We start from the raw sequence: 25,249 nt of genomic DNA, 5'->3' as shown, positions 1-25,249 counted from the left end.
AAGCTAGAAAGCTTTGAATGAAAGGAATTTTGATGGTAGTATTGTGTAGGAGGGGGTGGGCTGGTAATACAAGAAGCTTGTAGTGCGGGAGGTGATTGCAGACAGATGAAAGGGGAGGAATGTACACACAGCCTGGAAATTCCAGGAAGCCTAAGGGGAACTCACCTGGCAGTCTGGGCCAATCTTTCTAGTGTGCGAACAAGCATTTCTCCATCATTCTTCAGGCTTTCAGAGTGCTTCTCATTTGAAGTTATCTGCAATCAAAAGAACAGCTATCAAAGGTTTAGAAAGACATTCTTCTCTGTCAGGTGCGGAGGAGAAACAACTTAGTTAAGTGGAACTCGGGATTAACAAGCCAAACAGCCAATTATCCTGGCACAATGGGAGAACAAGCTTCTTCCTATTGCTCCACCACAGTCATAGAAGCCATAGAATTCTCTGCCTCTTTGCAGAGTTGCTGTTCTGCCCACAGCTGAACTAGCATGTTACTGGGAAGAGCAATATGACAGGAGAAGTCAAACCTTAAATTCTTGTATGTCTCCAGGGCTGGATAAAGGTGGTTGGAGACCGGATGCAATTCCCAAAACAATAGCAACACAACATTTGCATATTGATGGTGGTGAGGATAATAATAGTGGTTGTTGTTGGCATCTGCCTGTCTCAAGAGACAATGGAGTGTGACTCCAGTCAAACCACTGCATTAGCAGCACCAAAGTGACCTCCTTGGGGCGCAAACATGGGCAGTGTGTCTGGTGGTCTTGGGCTGCCCAGAAGAAAATAAACCCATCTCTGCCTCGCTGATGTGGTCCAAAGGAAAGCAGAGATGTCTGGCACCAGCTTGGCTGCAGGAGTTGCCGAAATGAGGCATGCAAGGAAACAATCCAACCATCTTAGGGACAATTTATGTAGTGTTTACGCCTTAGCCTTTTCTTTTCCTGAAGATACCCTGCAAGGAAGTGGAGGTTTCAAGATGTGCTACTTTCCCTGGTTGATGAGCCCCACCTGCCCCTAAATATGTATTATTATTATTATTATTATTTATTTCTATCCTGCCTTTTTCCCTGACAGGCACTTAATACAACATACAACAGCTTGCATTAATTAGCCTCTTTATTTCATAAAAGTGACCCAAAGCAAGTTATAAAAATAGGGTCCCCCTTCCCCCAACCTCAGAAAGGAAAACACAAATAACGTACTACAGAATCACTTGTGGTATCTTAAAGACTAATAAATTTACTTTGATATATGCTTACATGGACTACGAAAAAAGCTTCCAGCCTGTAGAGCTTCACAGCTGAGCAAAACACACACCTCTGCTCCCCCCCCCCAACCGCTAAATGGAAAGAAAATACTTTGAGCATGTATAGCTTCATATTTTAAACTTGGGGATCACTGCTTTTGCTCACCAGTTCTCAGCCTAACCTACTTCACGTACCTATTGTGAAGATGCAGAGGAAGGCATGAAATGGCTACAGAAGAGGACTTAGTTGTTGCATCCGAGGCATCTCTGTATTACAAAGGGCTGTGCTTTTCTGCCTGCCCCCCTGCAAATTGCTACAGCTCCAGGTAAAGGGACCCCTGACCATTAGGTCCAGTCGTGACCAACTCTGGGGTTGCGGCGCTAATCTCGCTTTATTGGCAGAGGGAGCCGGCGTACAGCTTCCGGGTCATGTGGCCAGCATGACTAAGCCGCTTCTGGCGAACCAGAGCAGCACACGGAAATGCCGTTTACCTTCCTGCCGGAGCGGTACCTATTTATCTACTTGCACTTTGAACTGCTAGGTTGGCAGGAGCAGGGACCGAGCAACGGGAGCTCACCCCGACACGGGGATTCGAACCGCCGACCTTCTAATGGCAAGGCCTAGGCTCTGTGGTTTAACCCACAGCACCACCCACATCCTTGGAGCTACAGCTCCAAGGCTTCAACAAATCCCCATGTGGCCGAACTGCTGCGTGTTTAAGATGCCTAAGTCCAGGGCTCTTTTTTCAGCTGGAACCCACCAGAACTCAGTTCCGAAACCTCTCTGGTGGCTGCCATTGCCGTTATAAAAGAGAACAAGGGAGGCGTTCACGGTGAGTTTCGGGACCTCTTTTTCTAGAAAAATAGCACCAAGTCCCACAGGGGATTGATGCCTGAGAGAAAGTATCTTAGTCGTGTCGTCACTGGAGATAGGATACCACAGAAAAAGAGGGAAACAGCAGCTCTTTAGGATCACAGGGATCCCTATAGCCTGGTGTTCAAACTTGTCAAAATGGCCAAGAAAAACTGATGGGAAATTAAACTTCAGGGCACAATTTTGATGGTGGGAAAATGTTAGAAGATGTCAAACGAAACACTGGACTATCACATGATTACCATCTCATGCCATTAAAATGAATGAGGGATATGCAGAAGCCTCGGCAAGTTGGGACTGGCGATAGCTGACCTGTAAATCTTGTACATCAGTTGCATATTCCTTTTATTTCTTAATATGTTATGTTTTTATATTGTAAACCACCTTGTGATCCTCGGATGAAGGGCAGTATAGAAATTTAATAAATAACTAAAATAAAAATTTGGGTCTACGTTATTAAAGTGTTACAGTGATGCGATTGTTTCAATGTTCTTAGGAAACAAATCACATTACCTGAAAGTGTACTTAGCAACTTTCACTGTGATCAATGAACTGACACAAAAGCCAGCCCCTTTCATAGTCCAGAGAAGTTTCCCCAAATTACACTAGCGAGTTGTCAAAAAATGAATAGTATTATTAATGGAAAGCAAAGCAAACACAAACACTTCACCTTGAATTGAATTATAACACATAATGGAGCTTCTACATGCATGAAGGTATACTTCTTCCACACAATGCACATCTGTGTTAGTGTATCTACTGCGCACAAATGCTCTCTCAATAGTGCACTTGAATAAGGCATCTACATCATATGTATGAGTACCCTGTGTGCATTGGAGCTGTTGTGAATACAAGCACAGAATTATGAGAGTTCTTTGAGAGTGTGAACAAGCAAAGAGATACGAGGTGATCCAGATGGCAGTGCATACTTAGGTTTTCAGAAGGCTTTTTGACAAAGTACCATACCAGACACCTGAATAAGCTTAGCACTCATGGAATAAAATGATGGGTCCACTTGTGGATCAGTAATAAATAGACAGTTCTGCAGATGTAGAGATGTATAAAATGGAGTCCTCGGTGATTGGTACAGGGACATGTGCTTTTTAATTTATTCATAAATGATCTAGAGTTAGGGTAAGAGCAAAGCAACCAAGTTTGCAGATGATACCAAGTTGCCTGGGAGTTAAAACCAAAAGGGATTGCAAAGAGCTTAAAAGCATCTCTCCAAACTGAATTGATGGGAAGTTAATTTCGCAAATGCAATTTGGTGTAAGCAAGTGTAAAGTGACGCATATTGGGACCAAAAAAAAAATATCATCTAAATGTCACATACAGTGGTGCCTCGCAAGACGAAATTAATCCGTTCCGTGAGGCTCTTCGTATAGCGGTTTTTTCGTCTTGCGAAGCAAGCCCATTGACAGCTTAGCGGATTAGCGCTACAGCTGTCAAGCGGCTTCCAGCGATCAGCTGTTAAGCGGCTTATCAGCGGAACAGCTGATAAGCGGCTTAGCGGCTTAGGAAAAGGGAGAAAAAAGCGGAAAAAAACCACGGGGGGATGCAAGATTTTTTTCGTCTTGTGAAGCAACCCCATAGGGGAATTCGTTTTACGAAGCGCCTCCAAAACGGAAAACCCTTTCGTCTAGCGGGTTTTTCGTCTTGCGAGGCGTTCGTCTTGCGGGGCACCACTGTATACACTAATGAGGTCTGAACTGGCAGTGGCCAGGAGTTATAGCGGATACTCAATGAAGATGTTGACTGTGTATGGCAGCTATGAAAAAGGTGAATTCCATGTTAGGGATCATTAGGAAAAGGATTGAAAATAAAACTGATCTCACAATGCCATTATACATATCTAGTCACATGGAACACTGCAAACAGGTTTGGTTGCCTCACCTTAGAAAGGATGTTGCAGTGATGGAGAGGGTGACCAAAATGATGAAGAGGATGGAGCGACTCCACCACGAAGAAAGGCTACAACCTTTTGGCCTTTTTAGTTGAGCACAAAGGTGAGTAAGAAGAAACATGGTACAGGTATAATGTAATGTAAAAGTGATTATAAATGTTTTTCTCCCCCATTCGTAACACTAGAAGAACTCAGGGATATGAAATGAAACTGAATGTTGGAATGTTCAGGACAAAGAAAGGGAAGTCCTGTATACAGCACATACTGTATTTTTTGCTCTATAAGACTCCCTTTTTCCCTCCTAAAAAGTAAGGGGAAATGTGTGTGCGTCTTATGGAGCGAATGCAAGCTGCGCAGCTATCCTAGAAGCCAGAATTGCTTTCACTGCGCAGCGATCCCTCTTGCTCTTCTGGTTTCTGAGATTCAGAATATTTTTTTCTTGTTTTCCTCCTCCAAAAACTAGGTGCGTCTTGTGGTCTGGTGCATCTTATAGAGCGAAAAATATGGTGCATCTTATAGAGCGAAAAATATGGTATTTAATGGAAATCATTCCCACAAGAGGTAGTGGCTTCAGAAGAGGATTAGATAAATTCAGGAGAGATAATGTTACCACTGGCTAGTAGCTACAATGGCTAGGTTCTACCTCTACTACCAAAGGCAGTAAACCAGTTTTAATACCAGTTGCTGGAAATCACAGGTGGGGAAAGGGTTGTTGCACTGAGGGCCTGCTTTCGGGCTTCCCATAGACATCTGGTTGGCCAAACTGTGAGAACTGCATGCTGGACTGGGTATGTTATTAAGCAGCCTCTGGGTCTATCTTATGTTCTGCTTGGTTTCCAGATGAAAGCATCTTTTAATTATGTGCCTCAACAAGTATTTCATTTGTGCATATTCTCTTACACTTCATATAAAACTTGTAACATCATTTTACCGGTTCAGCTGGAAAGGATTCTAAGACTTTCCCCTAACTTGTATCAAGTTATTGTTATGAGGAATAAGCACATGTTGAACTCTTTACAATCACTAACTCTTCCCTTAATTAAATACTTAATTAAATCTTGATGTAGCGTGCATTCATTGCAACTGAATAAGAAATCCAAAACAACTTTTCTTTATGAAGCCAATAAAATGCATTGCAGCTTCCCTGGTTAATACAATTAAACAAAGATGAGTTATAAAGAACATCAATTATATGTAAATATCCAAGTTTCTCAAATATAGCATAAATGTGCAGGTGAAACAGCATTTTAGGAAGAAATTACATTTCACATACAATGAAGAAGAAAAAGAAATTCATGAACAGATCTATGCTATTGTTCTTCTAATCCGTGTGGACTCAGAAGGTCTATTTACATGGCAGTTTTTGACTGAGTTAATTATTAGAACAAGATTAAGAAATAGTAATCCATATTTTCTAGTTTAAAAGGGAAGAAGAGGGTCTCTGCTTCTCAAGGTTTATGTGTTCATAGTACTGAATTAATTCCCTCCCCCATTAGTCACAACTTGCAGTTTTCAATTTACAAGAACTTTCAAAATCAATTAACCTGAAGAATGAATTACTTTAATGCTTTTGAAAGGGCTGGTTTCCTCCTCTCCTGCCCCACTGCAACTTCAATTACCGTATTTTTCGCTCTATAACACGCACCTGACCATAACACGCACATAGTTTTTAGAGGAGGAAAACAAGAAAAAAATATTCTAAACGAAACAGTGGATGTATGATTTTTGTGGTTCATGCTGTGGCCACAGACATGTGATCTGACGGTGAGTTTGGGGTAGCCCAATGCAAAAATCCTGAGGATCCATGTGGATCCATGCTTTGTAACCACGTTTTTGCACCATTGCGGCCCCATGAAACAGTGGGTGCGTGTGTTTTTTGGTGCAGGCTGTAGCCATGGATATGCTATGTGATCTGATGGTGAATTTGGGGTGACCTAGTGCAAAAATCCTGAGGATCCATGTGGATCCATGCTTTGTAACCACGTTTTTGCACCATTGCGGCCCCATGAAACAGTGGGTGTGGGTGTTTTTTGGTGCAGGCTGTAGCCATGGATATGCTATGTGATCTGATGGTGAATTTGGGGTGACCTAGTGCAAAAATCCTGAGGATCCATGTGGATCCGTGCTTTGTAAACACGTTTTAAGTGGGGAGGGAAGGAAAAGAACTCAAGGGACAAGGAGCACGCGTGGGGTGTGTGGAGAAGGATGCTGCTGATAATGCAGGAGAGGCTCCTCTCTGGCGTTGCTCCTTTAGAACAAGCAGGCTCTGCGTCTCTCCCTCCTCCCCGGCAAGGAAACCATGATAGTAACCACTCTGAGAGAAATCAAGAAAAATTACGACCAACACTCTCCCCCAACAAGCGCAGTGAGGTCAAAACACACACACACACACACACAGAGAGAGAGAGAGAGAGAGAGAGAGAGAACTGGCCCTAAAGTCGCAGGGCGCTGGAAGTCGCAGGGACGCTGAGGGAGTGAACGGGAAGCAAGAGAAGGAGAAGGAGCCCTCTCTCACACACACAGACACACAGAGTGTCAATTCTAAAGTCGGAGGGAGAGCGCAGGGAGAGTGAACGGGAAGCAGGAGGAGGAGAAGGAGCCCCCCCCCTCTCTCTCTCTCTCACACACACACACAGAGTGTCAATTCTAAAGTCGGAGGGAGAGCGCAGGGAGAGTGAAAGGGAAGCAGCAGGAGGAGAAGGAGCCCTCTCTCTCTCTCTCTCTCTCTCTCTCTCTCACACACACACACACACACACACACACACACACACACACAGAGTGTCAATTCTAAAGTCGGAGGGAGAGCGCAGGGAGAGTGAAAGGGAAGCAGGAGGAGGAGAACGATAGCTCAAGCACACACACACAGCCCCTATAGTGGCTAATCCAACATCGGACAGCAAAAAACTGCAGGCAGGGACAGAGAGCACGGGGTTGTTTTAAAGAAGCCAACCCCGCTCTGCTTCTCTCCCTCCTCCCGGCTAGGCTGGCTGGAAAGCTTTGCAGCTACTTAGCAGCTCAGTGGGGAGGAGAGAGGTTGTTTTAAAGAGGATGGAGTAAAGCAGCCAAGCCCGCTCTGCTTCTCTCCCTCCTCCCCAGCTCAGCTCGCTGACAGGAGCCGCTTACACCCGCTTTGCTGTTTCAAAGCGAGCCACCGACAGCTCACAACTGCAGCAGATTCCCCCGCCATCTCTAGGCATTCGCTCCATAACACGCACAGACATTTCCCCTTACTTTCTAGGAGGAAAAATCTGCGTGTTATGGAGCGAAATTTACGGTAAGTTGGAAGTTTGCTGCCTGGTTTGGAAAACTCTTTGCTACTTGCAAGCTGCTACAAAAGATGCAAAACAGGAGCTTTTTCAACAAAGGGCTTATAGTTTTGCTTGGTCCAAATGCAACTGTAGCCCCCCTTTTAACTGCACTTTAGAGCAATTGTGCAACTGAACAACAATGTCATGTGAAATTAGATGGACTTAACTACTCTCAGGGATAATGACCATTTCCCACAGACCACTGAAGTCAGATTACACACACATGCAAATGCAGATAGCACGTCCATTATTTTACAAATTCCTTAGACTTATTTAATTATGGCATTTATACCCTGCCCTTTAGCCAAAAAGGCTGTCAAAGCAGCTTTTGTTATTTCTTAATATGGACATCCTAAAAAGCTGAGTTAACTTTCCCTTTGAAAATTAAGGCCACTTTCTCAAGTCCACACATTTCTGTGATTGTAACATACAAATTCTTATGTGCTCTCTTTTGTATTCTTAACAGGATCACACATTTTTAATGGATCACAGGACATAAGTGAACATACTATCGTTTACTGTGACTGTGTGAATACCTGATTTTTCGAGTGTCTAGGAAGCTGAATGTTTCGGTTTTCGAACACTGAAAACCCAGAAGTAATTGCTTCTGTTTTTGAATGCGCCTTGGAAGTTGAACAACTTCCGCTGTGTGTATTTCTATTTTTGCCATTGACTTTGCTGACCACCCTTTGCACCTTGGTTGTTGAATGGTTTGGAAGTCGAATGGTCTTCCAGAAAGTATTATGTTCGACAACTGAGGTACCACTGTACATACTTCTCGGTCCACAAGTGAAGCAATTTCATCCAGAATGTGGAATAACACGGAACCTAATTTCTAGTAATAAGGAAGGCAACCATTTTCTTATTAAGCATTTTGGTTTGTCTTTGGATGTAAAGTTAAAGGGACCCCTGACCGTTAGGTCCAGTTGCAGACGACTCTGGGGTTGCGGCGCTCATCTCGCTCTATAGGCCGTGGGAGCCGGCGTACAGCTTCCGGGTCATGTGGCCAGCATGACTAAGCTGCTTCTGGTGAATCAGACCAGCGCATGGAAACGCCATTTATCTTCCCACCGGAGCGGTATCTATTTACCTACTTGCACTTTGTGCTTTTGAACTGCTAGGTTGGCAGGAGCAGGGACCAAGCAGTGGGAGCTCACCCCGTCACGGGGATCTGAACCACCAACCTTCTGATCAGCAAGCCCTAGGCTCTGTGATTTAACCCACACTGCCACCTGCACCCAACAAAAAAATTAGAAGGCTTGCACATCCAAAACCATCAAGAAAGTACTCAAACCTACATCAGGCTTCCATTTGCAGATGTAACAAAAGGTCCCAGGTTTAAGTCAAGGCTCAACTTTAACCTATTTTCAAAGCCAGAGTTCAGGAATCATAAAGAAGTGTCTCACAAACATGTCCAAAGTGACTTTCCTTCACTAATGAATATCAGAAACTGAGCCCCCTCCGAACATCTGTCTGTCATGGTCAGATAGGATATATAATATCAAAGTTTAAAATCAGTGTGTGTGGTTTGTGGGCAGGTTTGCACCTCAGTGTGAAGTTCTACCTCCTTGCCTTCAGGAAATACTTCATATGCAACATGCTGTATGGAGAGGCAAAGATACAAATGCCGTCTGTGTATGGCAAGAAGAAAGCGAGTTAGACAAGTTCAGTTGAGACTGTCAGTTGCTGACTCATACAAACAAGCCTGGGCAATGACAACGGGCCATTTAAACCTGAACCATGTACTTAAAAAGCCAGTGTATTCCAGGTGTTCTTTGGCATATATCATTATAGATGTGTATTCTCAGACAGATTATGGAGATTTGTAACATACAGATCTCAACAAAGGCATGTTAGAACAAGCAGATCATCTTCAGCAAGGAAAAGAAAAGAATCAAAGCCTAAATAGAAGAGCTCACATTTCAAACACTGAACTTATTTTCTCTTATTTATGAGAGGACTTATCTTTTTAGGAGTTCAAAGTAATTTGCACTTGTAACTGCTTGGCAAGGCATGCACTGCCTGAAAGCGGCTCCTTCGAAAATCTCCTTTGAGAAATTCATTTGACCTCAGGGTCTTCTGTGTGTTCTTCATTTGGAATGTATTTTATATTGATAGAGGACTAAAAATAAATAAATCACTATACATTAAATAATTCCATATTTTCAGGGGGCTAAATAATCAAAGGTTTGTGATACTTGAGTGTATGCATACATTTATATATACATACATAATGCATAAATACACACACACACACACACACACACACACACATAGGAACCAGTATGGTGGTGAATTGTGCAAAGCAGGACTGGAGAGACCAGAGCTCAAATTCCCACTCAGTGATGAAGCTTGCTGGGTGATCTTGGGCCAGACACCTTCTCTTAGCCTAACCTATCTTGTAGGATTGTAAGACTATGTGAGCATGTGTATCATGTACATCATTCTGAACACCTTGGAGGAAGGGTGTGAATAAGAAAATGTATCTCCTCTCTTCTCTCTCACAGACACACTATTTAAGAGAAATGTTTTCAGAATGGAAATACCAGAATTCACTCTTTTTATAAATGAAAACTCACTCTTTTTCCCTTCAGAGAGAAAATACAACAGCTATTATCCATTCTTGACACACACTAATAGAGAAATTATATTAGAAATGTTCAAGGTTAATACTGTTGATAAGGGATGTTAGTGATACTGTGTATGGTTGCACAACATATGGGACTGTATGCCTCTTTTAATTATAACTGTGCTTAAAGTATATTAGAATGCAATATTGCAATGCATTATACTGTCAATTCCTTACAATAGAAGCCCAAACTTTGACTTCACCAAAATCTAAAGACTGCTTCACTAGCTTAAAGAATGTCAATCCCCAAAGTTCCCAATAAAGGTAAAGGTACCCCTGCCTGTACGGGCCAGTCGTGTCCGACTCTAGGGTTGTGCACTCATCTCACTTAAGAGGCCGGGAGCCAGCGCTGTCCGAAGACACCTCCGGGTCACGTGGCCAGCGTGACGAAGCTGCTCTGGCGAGCCAGCACCAGCACAGCACACGGAAACGCCGTTTACCTTCCCGCTATAAAGCGGTACCTATTTATCTTCTTGCATTTAGGGGTGCTTTCAAACTGCTAGGTGGGCAGGAGCTGGGACTGAATGACGGGAGCTCACCCTGCCACGGGGATTCGAACCACCGACCATACGATCAGCAAGTCCTAGGCATTGAGGTTTTACCCACAGCGCCACCCGCGTCCCTAAAAGTTCCCAATATCTTCCTCCAAATAGCATGATTGTGAGCTTTTCCTTTTGGCACCAATCCCAAGACTAGAAACTACTACCAAAGTGTTCCTGCTGATGGCATTTGTTGAAACAGAGATGGGAGAGGCGAGTGCAACTCTGCTCATTCTCTTTGACCTCTTTGATTGAAGCATTTCAAATTTGAGCTTCCCAGGAGGTTTCAAAAGCCCAGTTCCACATGTGGACCAGCATCAAACCCACAGAGAAAAAATAGTTGTTTAAGGGTTAAGGCTTCATGTGTCAGGCAATGAGGCATTCTAGTGTGACAACAACTTAGGCAATTATGGCCATAACATCTGATAATATGAGATGCCATGATGTGATAACTGGAAAGTGTTGACTTCTGCAGAATAAATATGCAAGCCACAGATTTGAGAGAGATGAAGAAATGGCTTGATTATGTAAGGAACAGCATTCCCAAAGGCTGTGCAGTTCTGGTTGCCACACCTAAAAAAGCATTACTGCAAAGTTGGAAAAGGTGCAAAAAAAAGGGCTACTAATTTGATCATGAGGCTGGAACAACTCATCCATGTAGAAACTACACAACATTAGAGATTCTTAGTTTAGAGAGAAGGTATGTAAGGGGTGTGTGGGTTAAGACAGAGATTATAAAACTATGCATGGCAGGAGGAAAGAAAAGATTTTCTTCCTTGATCATAAAATTAGAACCTGATATCATCCGACGAAGCTGCATGTTGGAAGATTCAGGACAGACAAAAAGGGGACGCAAAGTACAGTACAGTTAAACTATGGTATTTGCTATCACAGGTTGTAAAGATGTCCTCAACTTGTATGGGTTTAAAAGTGGCTTAGAAGATAAGGCTATCAATAGCTGTGTACTACCTCCAGTATCAAAAGCGATGCGGGTGGCGCTGTGGGTTAAACCACAGAGCCTAGGGCTTGCTGATCAGAAGGTCGGCGGTTCGAATCCCGTTGCTCGGTCCCTGCTCCTGCCAACCTAGCAGTTCAAAAGCACCTCAAAGTGCAAGTAGATAAATAGGTAAACGGCGTTTCCGTGCGCTGCTCTGGTTTGCCAGAAGCGGCTTAGTCATGCTGGCCACATGACCCGGAAGCTGTATGCCGGCTCCCTCGGCCAATAAAGCGAGATGAGCGCCGCAACCCCAGAGTCAGCCACAACTGGACCTAATGGTCAGGGGTCCCTTTACCTTTACCTTCAGTATCAGAGGTGGTAATCCTCTGGATTTCAGTTGCTAAACAGCACAAGAGGGGAGAGTACTGTTGTACTCAAGATCTGCTTGTGGGGTTCCCACAGCCATCTGGTTGGCATGAGAACGGGATGCTGGACTAGACGGGCTTTTATTCTGAACCAACAGGGCTCTCTTTATATTATTGTCTAAGAACATTATGAAAACATAATGGTCTTCAACAGGATTTTTAAAAATCACTATGTCTCTCCAGCAGTCAGATTTTCAAATATGAATTCAAATATAGCTTACAGTAAAATCATTATGACAGTAGACAGGCAGTAAACAAGAAAAGATGGGGGAAGAAGAGGAACAGAACTTGTATCACATCCATAATCCTTTTAGACTTAAATCGCTTGCATGAAAATGTAAAATATATTTTGTGATATTAGCATTCATCAGTGTGTCATAAAAACCCACAATTTTGATATTTATACACATTCACACACACAGGAAGTTGCCTTATACCAAGTCAAGACATTGGTCTGTCAAGATCAGCACTGGTATCAGTTCTCCAGTTTCAGCCAGGGCTCTCTGAGATTTCCTGAGATGCCAGACATTGAAACCAGGACCACCTGCAAGCATAACACTTGCTCTACCACTGAGATGCATCTCTTTACAAACATACAGACACTTGAACTACTGGAATTTAAAATTTGATTTCCTATGTACTATGTACTAAACCTGTTATGAAAAACAAACACTGTTAGCAGTATTTTGAATTATGGTGCTGGAGGAGACTCTTGAGAGTCCCATGGACTGCAAGAAGATCAAACCTCTCCATTCTTAAGGAAATCAGCCCTGAGTGCTCAGTGGAGGGACAGGTCCTGAAGCTGAGACTCCAATACTTTGGCCATCTCATGAGAAAAGACCCTGATGTTGGGAAAGATGGAGGGCACAAGGAGAAGGGGACGACAGAAGACGAGATGGTTGGACAGTGTCCTTAAAGCTACCAGCATGAGTTTGACTAAACTGCGGGAGGCAATGGAAGACAGGAGTGCCTGGCGTGCTCTGGTCCATGGGGTCACGAAGAGTCGTACACGACTAAACGACTAAACAACAACAACAACAAAGCAGTAATATTGTTTTTAATAATACAAATTTACACTTTTAATGCTAGAATGTACTGCTATTACCGTATGGGTTGGAAAGAAAACCACTAAGGTTATTAATTATCAAACATGCAAGTACCAAACCCCAGTAAATGAGTATTCACACATCAGTCAATTTTTTATCATTGTAATCTGTATGCCAAGAAAAGGAAACTAGATTTATAAATGACTAAGCATTATGTTGAGCTCTAATCTCCCAATTTCTAAAGAAAAGCTGAAGGAGGCGGTAATACTATGTACACAGATGGTGCTATGTAAATAATGAATAGAAGTGCCTTGGTACACTCAGATGGTCTTAGGCCTTGCAGGGAAGGAAAAACAAAGCAATGTGAAGTACTGAAATACCCAATCCAAGCTGTGACACCAGAAGAGTTGCTTTGGAAAATATTTTATGTGAATTGTGATATTTAGCAATAGGTGGCAAACACCATAAAGGATGAAACAGATATGTGCATTTATTAATATGGAATGGACCAGGTAGGTCCAACCAAGGTCGGGGAATGCAACCACTGAATCCCTGGCATGTGTCAATGGCACATATATGCAGCAATTTTGTCTTCAGTGCAGTGGACAAAAGGTTTGGAATACAAATCCGTCTCTCTCTATCTATATATATATAGTATGTGCATAAATATGTAGACTCTTCCTCTGCTGCGACGCATCCTACTTCCCCCCACCCCCAAACTTTATCCCAGTTTCAATCGGTGACTGACAACAGCAAATGTGTACAAAGGAAATTGAGTTTCTATGCTTGTATCCACCCCAGTGCTGGAAAGATATGTGCGTAGGGGTGTACAAATTCCTGCAGCTGTCCCCAACATAATGCCTATTTGCTACTCTCTTGAATCGTTATTTCAAGACACAAGCAATTGTTAAGAGCAGATTTTAATTGCTGCAACTGTAGAAACAAAGAAAACATGAATGTTAAATTAAAGGATGTACAACAGCAACTCTTCTAATGATGCGAAACAACACTGCTCACTTCTTTCCCATTTATCTATATACAGAGTGGAGAATCTGTGGCCTTCCAGATGTTGTTGGACTACAACAATTGGTAACTTCAAGACTCCATTATTGTAACATGCTCTATTTGAGGCTACTCTTGCGCCTGGTCCAGGGGCTCCAGATCATGAAAAAGGCTGTAGCAAGACAACTGATGGGGAGAGACTATTGCCAGCACATAGTAACTCTGGTGCTTGAAAGTTTGAACTCCTTGCTCATATACTATCAGGTCAGGTTCAAGGTTCTTGTATTAATGTACAAGGCCCAAAACAACTTGGGTCCAGGATATCTCTAGGACTACGTAATCACTTATATTCCTGCCCGATTGTTGAAGTCTTTGAGGAAGTCACTGTTAGTAGTCCTGCATGGCTCTCATTCACTAGGAACAAAGCAGCATCTAATGCCCCTAACAGAGAAGTCTCTGCTAGGCCTGTTATAACTTCTTTTTACCTTTGCAAAAGGCCCCCTTCTGCTTCCCGTGCAGCACCATTCATAAGTCTTAGGAATGGCTTAGAGCAATGTTTCTCAACCTGTGGGTCCCCGGATGTTGTTGGACTACAATTAGCATCATTCCTAGCCAGCATGACCAGTGGTCAGGGATGATGGGAGTTGTAGTCCAGCAACATCTGGGGACCCACAGGTTGAGAACCGCTGGCTTAGAAAGCAGGAGAAAGTATTTCTTTTATATTTTCTAAACTGAAAAAATGGCTTTCTTTGTCCTCTCCATCACAGAATTGGAGAATCCTCCACCAGTGCTTCTCTGGATAACAAAAATACCGTGTTTTGGCAGCTCTCCCCTTAGAAATTTCAACAGTCTATTCAAAATTATTTTGGCTTCTCAAAAATTCTTCATATGCAGGGGCGGCTTGTCCTGCTTTGTTGCCTCAGTGCCACTGGAAATATGCTGTGGCAGCATAGATTATCTGATGTAAGGAGGAATTAACTAGTCAAAATCACTTCAGCCACCATAATACAAGTAACTTGCAACTTATGCGCATTTAACTCGTGTGCATTCAGCTTTACGCACTTGCAAAACAATTTGAAAAATTGAAAAGGGAAAGAAAGGGGGCAGGGATCTAGCAAAAATAACTTTGGTAATCCCACCTGCCATTGAACCCAATGTGTTTTGACTATATGTGATTTTGGCTTTACACACTATCCCCAAGACGCAACCCCTGGAAGAAACATGACACACAAAAGTTCTCTGAAACTGGCATTTACTAATTAAGTCTGTTCTTCTTAAAACAGGCATATGACAAAATCCTGGTTCCGTTTTCTATCACTAGCTTTTGTAAGACCAGGCCCTTGCTAATCCTATCACATATCAAATATTAAGGGTGTCATATACATGTTATATCAGCATAGTTACCTATTGGCAAACTGAACATAGGACAAAGTTAAAATTGATGACTCTTGACTTTCACTCAAATTTCCCCTATATTATTAAAGAAAGCCTCTGAACAAGCAGTTAGTAATAGCATTGGGTTTTTAAAAAATGTTCAAAAGCTTAATATAATCTAAATAATTTACTGCCTTGTTTTTAATTGGCATTTCTAGAGATATATATCATCTCCCTCTCCCCTCCCCCCAAGTCTGTGATCCTTCTTCATGGAATTAAGATACCTGAAAGTACCTTTCTGTCAGGTTAGAAATAATCTTTCACATTAAAGAATAATTTTGTAAAAACAATTTGAAGTATTAACATCAATCAAATTTGGCTACGAGTTCAATTTCTGAAGGCTTTAGTCCCCTACATGAAATTTGGATTATTCTCTGGCAAACTATCAGACGTGTGAAAACAACATCTAAAATTACTAGTTCCTTTTAAAAAAAATACTTTCATGATCAAAGCTCAAAGCTCACTTGAATTTATTGAAGAACCGAGTAGCAGCAGGAAAAGTCTCATCATGTCAGAGATGAAATAAAAGCCAGGTGTTTAAGGAACAGCTGATACTAGATTCTTCTTTCCGCCCCGTCCAGGTGCATCAGGGATATGGGCTCTTTCTTACACCTTCAAATGATGGATCTAAATCCAGTTCAGAACATGTGTTATCACTGGTACATAGTTGGAAGGGACGCCAAGGGTCATCTAGTCCAACCCCATGCAATGAAGGAATCTCAGCTAAAGCACCCATGACCGATGGCCATCCAACCTCTGTTTGAAAACCTCCAAGGAAGGAAAGTCCACCGCCTCTCGTGGGAGTCTGTTCCACTGCTGAACAGTTCTTACTGTCAGAAAGTCTTTTCCCGATGTTTAGTCGGAATCCCCTTTTGTGCAACTTGAAGCCATTGGCTCGAGTCTTACCCTCCAGAGCAGGAGAAAACAAGCATGCTCCGTCCTCCATGTGACAATCCTTAAGATATTGGAATATGGCTATCAGATCTCCTCTCAGTCTGCTCTTTTCCAGGCTAAACATACCCAGCTCCTTCAAGTATTCCTCATAGGACTTATGAACACATAGCCATGGTGGTCACTCTTCTCTGGACTTGTTGTAATTTGTCAGTGTCCTCCTTCAAATGTGGTACCCAGAATTGTGCACAGTATCCCAGACGCAGCCTGAATAGCAAATATTACTTTTTGTGATCTGGACTGTGTTTCTGTCAACTGCATTATTAAGCAGTAGCATCCCACTGCTGACCCATGTAACCAAGACACCTAAACCTAGTTTTTGAAGGACAGGGTGTGTGTGTGTGTGTATGTATATAAAATAATAATTCAAGTATTCAGGCTTAATAAGATAGTATTCCTACTTCCAGGAAGTAGGAATGTAAAGGAGTCTAATACTTTGTGAGGGCTTCCATAATATATAAAATAATTTCCACCATATGGAAGAGATTTGCCTGTGCTGATGTTGGAGGAAATTTATGAACATTTTTAGTTTGTTTTCCAGATGCTGTTGATTCACACTTATATTAAAAGACTCCTTTTGTCAGGGAACTTAGGGTGGGTATATTTTCTTGGGGCAAAGGGAACGGAATGCTCTTAAATCACATCATATTTTTTTAAAAAAGCCCTACAAGTCCCACCTGGGAACTCTGGTTGATAACTGTTATAAAAGTCTACTAAATAAATAAAATACATTTGGGTGAGATTTTGTTGGCTCCTGATGCTGAACGCATGGAATGGAATGGAAGAAGACCTGCTCTAACATGACTACATTCTGGGAATTCATCAATACTGCTCAGAGATTAATCTGGAAGTGAAGTCCATGTAAAGGACAGTACTCATGTGTCTGCTTGAAAAGGAAAATTGCAGAAGTTATAGACAGAAGATAACCACAGTATACAATAGTAGCAGAGGGAGGAAAGGAATGTTGCTTGTTATCAGGTGGGCTAAAACTTGGCTGTTCAGGGCTAAGGCATATTTCAAATCAGGGAGTTTAAACCTCACTAATAAGGATGCAGAGCTGCTACCCACCAATCTGGGCAATGGATTTTGGCAAGCAATAAAGAGATCTAGACTAGAAGCACCTGGTGATTCAGTGGTCTGGTTTACATGACACAGTAAGCCAAATTATGATACTAGGACTATGCAAATGTACGAGCTCCCAGAAAGGAGTTTGCAGCTCCTTTGGTCCTCCTTTGTGTCAATAACCTAATGCACTTTAATTTAGCAACTGTGACCTTCATGAAACATTTCCCACTGATATACACCTATTATCTGCCCTGAGGCAGGACTCAGTTAACAGAACACAGTTATTCAGAAGGCACGGTGAATAACAGCTACAGATAAGCAACCCTGTTTTATCCTTTTTTATGTAGTCTCATCTATGAGATCTAGTAAGCTGTCACCAATAGTTCATAGGAAAACAGAACTCAATGCTGTTCTTCCTATGGTGGCACTAGAACTCAACTGGCTATCAAGAGAACAGCATTCCCTACATCAGTGTTTCCCAACCTTTTTTGGGCAAAGGCACACTTGTTTCATGAAAAAAATCTTGAGGCACACCACCATTAGAAAATGTTTAAAAAATTAACTGTGTGCCTATATTGACTATATATAAAGTAACTCTCTTTAATAGGCATCAAATAAACACAAAGAAAGTATTTTATAATTACTTTATTATGAAATAGGACGTACCTACTTTTTTGGGGGGGGAAATAAAGGAAAAAATTTTTTCCTTTACTTCCCCCCCCCCCAAAACCAGGTCGGGGAACAGTGGGATGGCGGTGCTGCGCCTCCCCGCTGTCCCCCGAGCTTGTGGGGCTGGCCCATGTCTGCCTGGCGCGAGGGGCGCTCTGCTTCAGGGCGCCCCGCGCGTCGGGCGGCAGGCTACAGTCCGCAGCATGGGGAACCCTCTGTTTCAGGGCGCCCCACGCGCCCCCGGGTGCGCAAGGCTTGCCAACACGAGCGCGGAGCACGGGGCGTCCTCCGAAGGGCGCCCCGTGCTCCGCGCTGCCAGCTGCCGCCCGCAAGCCTTGCGCTCCTGGGGGGAGATCCCCCGGGTGCGCAAGGCTTGCCGACACCAGCGCAGAGCACGGGGCGTCCTCCGAAGGGCGCCCCGTGCTCCGTGCTGCCGGCTTCCGCCCGCAAGCCTTGCGCTCTCGGGGGGAGATCCCCCGGGTGCGCAAGGCTTGCCGACACCAGCGCGGAGCACGGGGCGTCCTCCGAAGGGCGCCCCGTGCTCCGCGCTGCCAGCTGCCGCCCGCAAGCCTTGCGCTCTCGGGGGGAGATCCCCCGGGTGCGCAAGGCTTGCCGACACCAGTGCGGAGCACGGGGCGTCCTCCGAAGGGCACCCCGTGCTCCGCGCTGCCAGCTGCTGCCCGCAAGCCTTGCGCTCCTGGGGGGAGATCCCCCGGGTGCGCAAGGCTGGCCAACACCAGCGCGGAACACGGGGCGGCCTCCGAAGGGCGCCCCGTGCTCCCGGCTGCCGCCCGCAAGCCTTGCGCTCCCGCCGCCCGACTCGCCCGCCTCCCTCCCACGGCACACCAGGCAACGTCTCGCGGCACACTAGTGTGCCGCGGAACACCGGTTGGGAAACACTGCCCTACATACCTGAACCTGAAGACCAGTGTGTATATGTTTGCATCTGTCAGCATTGCAACCCATCTCGGAACTTTTCCAAAGCAAACTATAATTGGTTGGAATATGTTTGGAGCAGTAGTGCAGGGGTGCCAATGCAAAACACTTGATTGGGCAAGTAGAATTGTCCATGGGTAAAGTAATGTGTGCTTTGGTCCTTTCCATCAATTAACAGAGTTTTGAGGCAAATTATGCCTTACAGCAACTTATATTTGTGATGATGGGCTTGGTGTCAGGCTTGTTGACAGGAAGACTTTGATATGTCATGATGGTTGTGCAGTAGCTGAGATTGGCAGGACGGCTAAAATGTTTGTCATTTTAGCCTCTTTCAGCTTTTGAGGCAACTGTATTTGTTAACCAAACACACACAAACACACCCTTTGTCCAATACCAGCAACTTCAAAGCCATTTGGCTAATATAACCAGTCCTGCTATCTTAATGTTTTGACTGCTTCTCTATGAAAAACAGTTAGCTGTCAGAAGATCCTCTACAGCTTGATGAAATACATCTAGAGATGAACAAAGGAATTGTAAGCCCAGTGTCCCAAGCACTTTGACCCAGTGCTTAGCCATCTCCATCTGGAAGCAGATGATGAATGTAATGTTTTGATCTGCCAGCTTTTAGCATACACCTGACATGAGCTGCTGGACACCGACCAGGACTTGAGGATGTGTCACATTCTGTTTTACTGAACCAATGCTAGTATTTCAGAGTGAGAAACACAACTGATGTAAACGAGACAAACAATTATAGGTCAGCCAAACATTATTAGATGAACACTGGAGTTTCAAGATTCTGGTTGAAAAACAGCGAGAAAAATCCGCAGCAAATGAAGTACAAAAATAACTCAGCCTTCAAGCCATGACAGGGAAATGTCCATGTCCTCAGCAATTTTAGATTTTCTGCTGAAGAGAAGTGACAGCACGATAACAGTTATAATAAAAATATAAGCCTCCTCCAGAATTCTAGAAAGAATAGCATGACCTCTATTCAGTGTGTATATTTGCAACTGACAGCAAGGACAATTTTAGCTTCAGGACTGTATTCTTATTCCATATTCTCTACCTGCTGTTAATGCTCATCTTACTTTTCCCTTCCCCCCTCTCTTTTAGGATGTGCAGAGCACAGTGCTCAAATATCTGCATCTATAAAAAGCAACCTGCATACAAAAGAAAAAAATATACTATGCACACCAAAGCTTAAGAAATGACTGTGTTTTGTCACAGCACGTGATGGTAAATTTGTCTTAAACAATTGGCCACCCATAGTAAAGTACAGATGATCACTACTACCTTTGTAAAATAATAATAATAATATTTTTTATTTATACCCCGCCCTCCCCAGCCAAGGCCGGGCTCAGGGCGGCTAACAAGCAATAATAAAAACAAGTTGAATGAATACAACTTAAAAACAAGGTTAAAATAAAATATTGAAACATTAAAGTATTAAAATGCAGCCTCATCACAGGAGGAGAAAGTAAAAGGAAAAAAGAAAGAGGGAGAGGGAATCAAACTGGCTCCAAGCGAAAAGTCAGGTGGAACAACTCTGTCTTACAAGCCCTGCGGAAAGAAATCAGATCCTGCAGGGCCCTGGTCTCATGAGGCAGAGCGTTCCACCAGGCCGGAGCCAGTGTTGAAAAGGCCCTGGCTCTGGTTGAAGCGAATCTAACTTCCTTAGGGCCCGGGACCTCTAGGGTGTTGCTATTTATGGACCTTAAGGTCCTCCGTGGGGCATACCGGGAGAGGCGGTCCCGTAGGTACGAGGGTCCTAAGCCGTGAAGGGCTTTAAAGGTCAAAACCAGCACCTTCAATCTGACCCTGTACTCCACCGGGAGCCAGTGCAACTGGTATAGCACCGGGTGAATATGCTCCCATGGCAGGGGCCCCCGTGAGGAGCCTCGCTGCTGCATTCTGCACCCGCTAGAGTTTCTGGGTCAGCTTCAAGGGCAGCCCCGCGTAGAGCGAATTACAGTAGTCAAGCCTGGAGGTGACCGTCACATGGATCACTGTGGCCAGGTCGGGGCGGGAAAGGTAAGGGACCAACTGCTTGATGCGGCGAAGGTGGAAAAATGTTGCCCTGGCTGCTGCTGTAACCAAGGCGATTCCGAAATCTGCCAAGAAATGCACTACTGGTAGACATTATATGATTTTGGACCTACCCATCAAGAACTTTTGCACAAATCCCTTTTGGGAAATGAGCATGAACACCTATGTGTTCTCATTAATTGCACTGAGGCTTGGCCAGGAAGTGCTTGGTAGATTGTAGCTTTCATTAATAAAAAGTAAGGCACCATGCACCTCTCTCCTAACATTGTACAAGAGACGCTTAGCTGCTCCACAGAAAGAAACAGAGGAGTGGAGTGGAAAGAGCACTGGATGAAGACCAGAGAGACTGAAGTTCAAATCCCCACTCACCAAGGAAGCTCACAGTGTAACCTTGGCCCAGTTAGCCTCACAGGTTCTTGTGAGGATAAAATGAAGGGTGAGACTCTTACATAACAACCATGAAACACCACACATTTTCTCTTAAATCAGGCAATGGGTACCCAGCTGCTATGAAATATTTTATTTCTACAATATCAGTGAATACAGAACACCTTAGGAGCCATTTATTTATGGAGCACTTTAATGGCAAAGAATCAGGACAATGCTTCTAGATTCAGGTAGGTAGCCATGTTGGTCTGATGCAGTAGAAATATATTTTTTAAAAATTGTCCAGTAGCACCTTAGAGACCAACTAAGTTTGTTCTTGGTATGAGCTTTCGTGTGCATGTGTGTATCATGTGTATCTGAAGAAGTGTGAATGCACACGAAAGTTCATACCAAGAACAAACTTAATTGGTCTTTATGGTGCTACTGGACAATTTTTTATTTTTAAAAATATATTTCTAGGACAATGCTTATTCCTTATATTTCATACTACATAATAGTTATTCTTGACTCCCAAGTCTCATTCATTATTGGTCTTTGCAGATCTAATCATAACCATCATAATAATCCTTTTTTAAAAAATTATTTATTTTAAAATATAAACCACCATAGAAGATAAATATTATTTTGGGTTGGTGTGTTGCTTGGTTAGAAAAAAATCCCAAAGCAAAAAGAGCAAATGCTTTTATTTGGGCCAACCGAAACATCACAGAATGAGTCACATACTTTGGTGAAACCAAACACTTGTGGTGAGAAGAGGAATAATTTGATGGGAATGGAAATCCTAATCTGCGGACTGTAAATGTTTAATGGAGGACTTGTTTTGCAGCTGTAATTACGATAGGTTAAATCATGCCTACTGCAAAAATATTTCAGGTTCTAGCATGGAATGCTGCACTAAAGCATCAATGGATATTCTTTGTTGGAAAATATAAAAGTCAATTGCTATTTGAATCTGCCTGTAGCATTAAGTGGAACACTCTGGTCCTTTGTAAAACAGAGACCAGAGAGGATAATTAAAGGGAAAGCATGCTATTTTTTTTAGCAGCAAAAAGGTAAAGATTTTAAGTGGTAAAAGTATCAACAGAAACCAAAATGATTAGGAGGGAAAGGCAAAGAACCTTGAAGGCAAAGAACCATCAATTCAATAGCAGGATTCAAGTGTCTTCCAGTGCTAGGAGCCAGGACAGCTATTGTATCTTTCGCCCTACAGGACGCACTTTTCCCCCTCCAAAAATGAAGGGGAAATGTGTGTGTGTCCTATGGGGCGAATGCAGGCTTTCGCTGAAGCCTGGAGAGCGAAAGGCGTCGGTGCGCACCGACACTTCTCGCTCCCCAGGCTTCAGGAAGCTCTCCGCAAGCCTTGGGAGCCCGGCGCAAAGTCGCGCCCGTCTCCCAAGGCTTCCGAAGAGCTGCTTGCATCCCGAAGCCCGGGGCGCGCTGAGAAGCGCGCTCCAGGCTTTGGGTAGATGCCCGCAAACCTGGGGAGACCGGCGTGACTTCCCGCCGGGCTCCCTAGGCTTGCGGATAGCAGCCTGTTCTGGGGGCTTCCCCCGCCCCAGCTCCGCGCCTGGGGAAATTCCCCCCCTTTATTTCCCTCCCCCCCCAAAAAAAACCTAGGTGCGCCCTATGGGCCGGTGCGCCCTATGGGGCGAAAAATGCGGTAATTTCTACGTTCTCAATTTTTTAAATGTAGCTAGCCATGTTGGTGTATTAGAAACAAGCCAAAATCAGTACTAGTGCAATAGTAATACAAAGAACACGGTGAGATGTTATTATCTTTATTTATTTATTTATTTGATTTCTTACCCACCCTTCACCATGAGGTCTCAGGACAGGTGGCAACAGTGAAAAAACCTATTAAAAACAGTTTTAAAACTAATTACGATGAAGAGATTAGGACAGGTCCCTAAATATCTATCTCAAGGGTCAAAGAGGTGTGCCTTCAGCATATGATATAAACTACATAATGCAGATGCCAGACACACCATTGTGGAGAGGAAATTCCACAGCCAGAGAGAATGCCCTCTCCTAAGCTGCTAGGCCCTGAACTTCTGAGGGAGGTGGAAATACCAGGAGGACAATAATAGGTGCAATGCTTTGGAGTGGAGGGGAAAAACAATCTGAAATTATGGCACGACTATTAGCATATTAGGGAAATAAAGCAAAGGAGCGATGTGTAGCGTGCTCAGTGCTGTGCAGGGAGGAGGCAGCGCTGTACATCTTTGTCAACGGCTTTTCTTTCAGTATGCAAAGTAGCCAAAACAGAGCAAGCTATTTTTCTTATCTAAGTCATTTGTGCTTCTAAACAACAAATGAATAACCAACTTTATTATGATGGGAACATCAGGATAAATGACTTGAGCGAAGCTGCAACTCCCGAGGGGGAAATTTCATAACATTTAAGGGTTTTGATTTATAACAAAGCACCGCGCCATCCAGCCCTATAAAATGGTGCTTTCCAATATGCTAAAATGCATCCAAAAACGGTAAGGGCAGGGCAAAAATAAAAATGCCACAATAACAAGATGGATCTACTCATTCAGAAATTAAGGACACTGAGTTCAATTATTTTTGCTCAGCATCTTATAGTGACGGAAGGAAATCAAAATTAACTTCTCTCTCTTCTCTTCCCAGGGGAAAAATATAGAGTTTGCCACTTTTCCAGAATAGACCGTTTCTGATACTGCCGTTCACGGTTTACAGTGAATTATTCATGACTACAGTGCAAGCTCACCACCTCCTCCTGCCCCCCGAGGAACTAACAGGTCTGAGGTCACCAATGGCATATGTTAAGATGCAACATTTATTTTAGCTCCCCCCACCCCCAGTCTTTTAACACACTTAGGCTTTAGCTCTTCCCTAAATTGAATTATTATTGCAAAAAGCATTGTCCCCATAGCATCACATCATTGCAATGACGGGCCAGTCTTTTCTGACAATCCTTAATATACACGACAAAAATGACAGTATTGATGATGCTCAGTAAATCTCAGTGACTGCCATCTTTTCATCTCTGGCTACTTATCTGTGTCAATGGAAGAGTATTCCAGCAGTGATCAAAGGTATATTGAACTATGGCTTGTAGCAATATAGGACATACTGGCTTGCCTCAAGGTATGGTTGAGATCCAACTTAATATTCTGAGGCGTTGCTAAATTTCAATCAACTTGGCAATGGTCTCTGAAGTATTTTCAACAGGCTCTGCCACCCATGTCCCTATCAAGTGAAATATGGCTGTAGTGGAGAAAGGGGGTGAGTGCATGCATGTGACCTGTGTATAATCCCAAAATTCAGGCCTATTGGTATCATATTTATCATTACTGCTTATGCCAAACGTGACAAATGCATTCTGAATTTACACAGATATGACAGTAATCTGCAAATGAACAGCATGGCATGTTCCACTAAGGCTTTTGCTTTTGTTTGTTTCTAGTGAGAACACATTTGTTTTCCTACCCCGCCCACCAATCCCCAAGGTTTAATGTGATGCTATTTGTTGTTCCAAATTGCTAATTTTAAGATGAAATGTTTGGGTCTCTTATTTTGTATTTCAGTTTCTAGTGTAAATCCCTTTTTCTAAAACTACAGATGGAACAGAGGTCTATATATTAAACTACAATACAGAACATTTTTAATAAGGCTGGTGTTAGTCTGTCCAGTGATGGAGTTAATAGAAAAGCAAAGGCAATATGGTACATGGTTCCTTTTGTTTTTGGTTTTTTTGGATTGATTCTATTTCTATGCTGCTTTTTATTCAAATAAATCCCAAATCGGCTTACAAACAAAAGATAAAAATAACATAGTGCATAATGGAAGCTCACGAATACAACATAACAAACAGAATACTTAACAAAT

At 43.2% G+C, this 25,249-nt stretch overlaps 1 protein-coding gene across 4 annotated transcripts in view; it reads right to left on the bottom strand.

Moving 5' to 3' along the window:
• ULK4 (unc-51 like kinase 4) overlaps positions 1-25,249 on the bottom strand; it is a 174,818-nt gene that overhangs the window by 3,336 nt on the left and 146,233 nt on the right. For all 4 annotated transcript variants that reach the window (XM_081882917.1, XM_081882916.1, XM_081882919.1 and 1 more), the window contains exon 36: positions 166-254. In XM_081882917.1, coding sequence (XP_081739043.1) covers positions 166-254 — 89 coding nt within the window. The remainder of the gene's footprint in view (positions 1-165; positions 255-25,249) is intronic.

This window comes from Podarcis melisellensis (genome assembly GCF_964234715.1).
Source record: "Podarcis melisellensis genome assembly, chromosome: 12".
Lineage (NCBI taxonomy): Eukaryota > Metazoa > Chordata > Lepidosauria > Squamata > Lacertidae > Podarcis > Podarcis melisellensis.
Note: the sequence above shows the minus strand (reverse complement) of the source record. Positions and strands in the feature narration are given on the sequence as shown.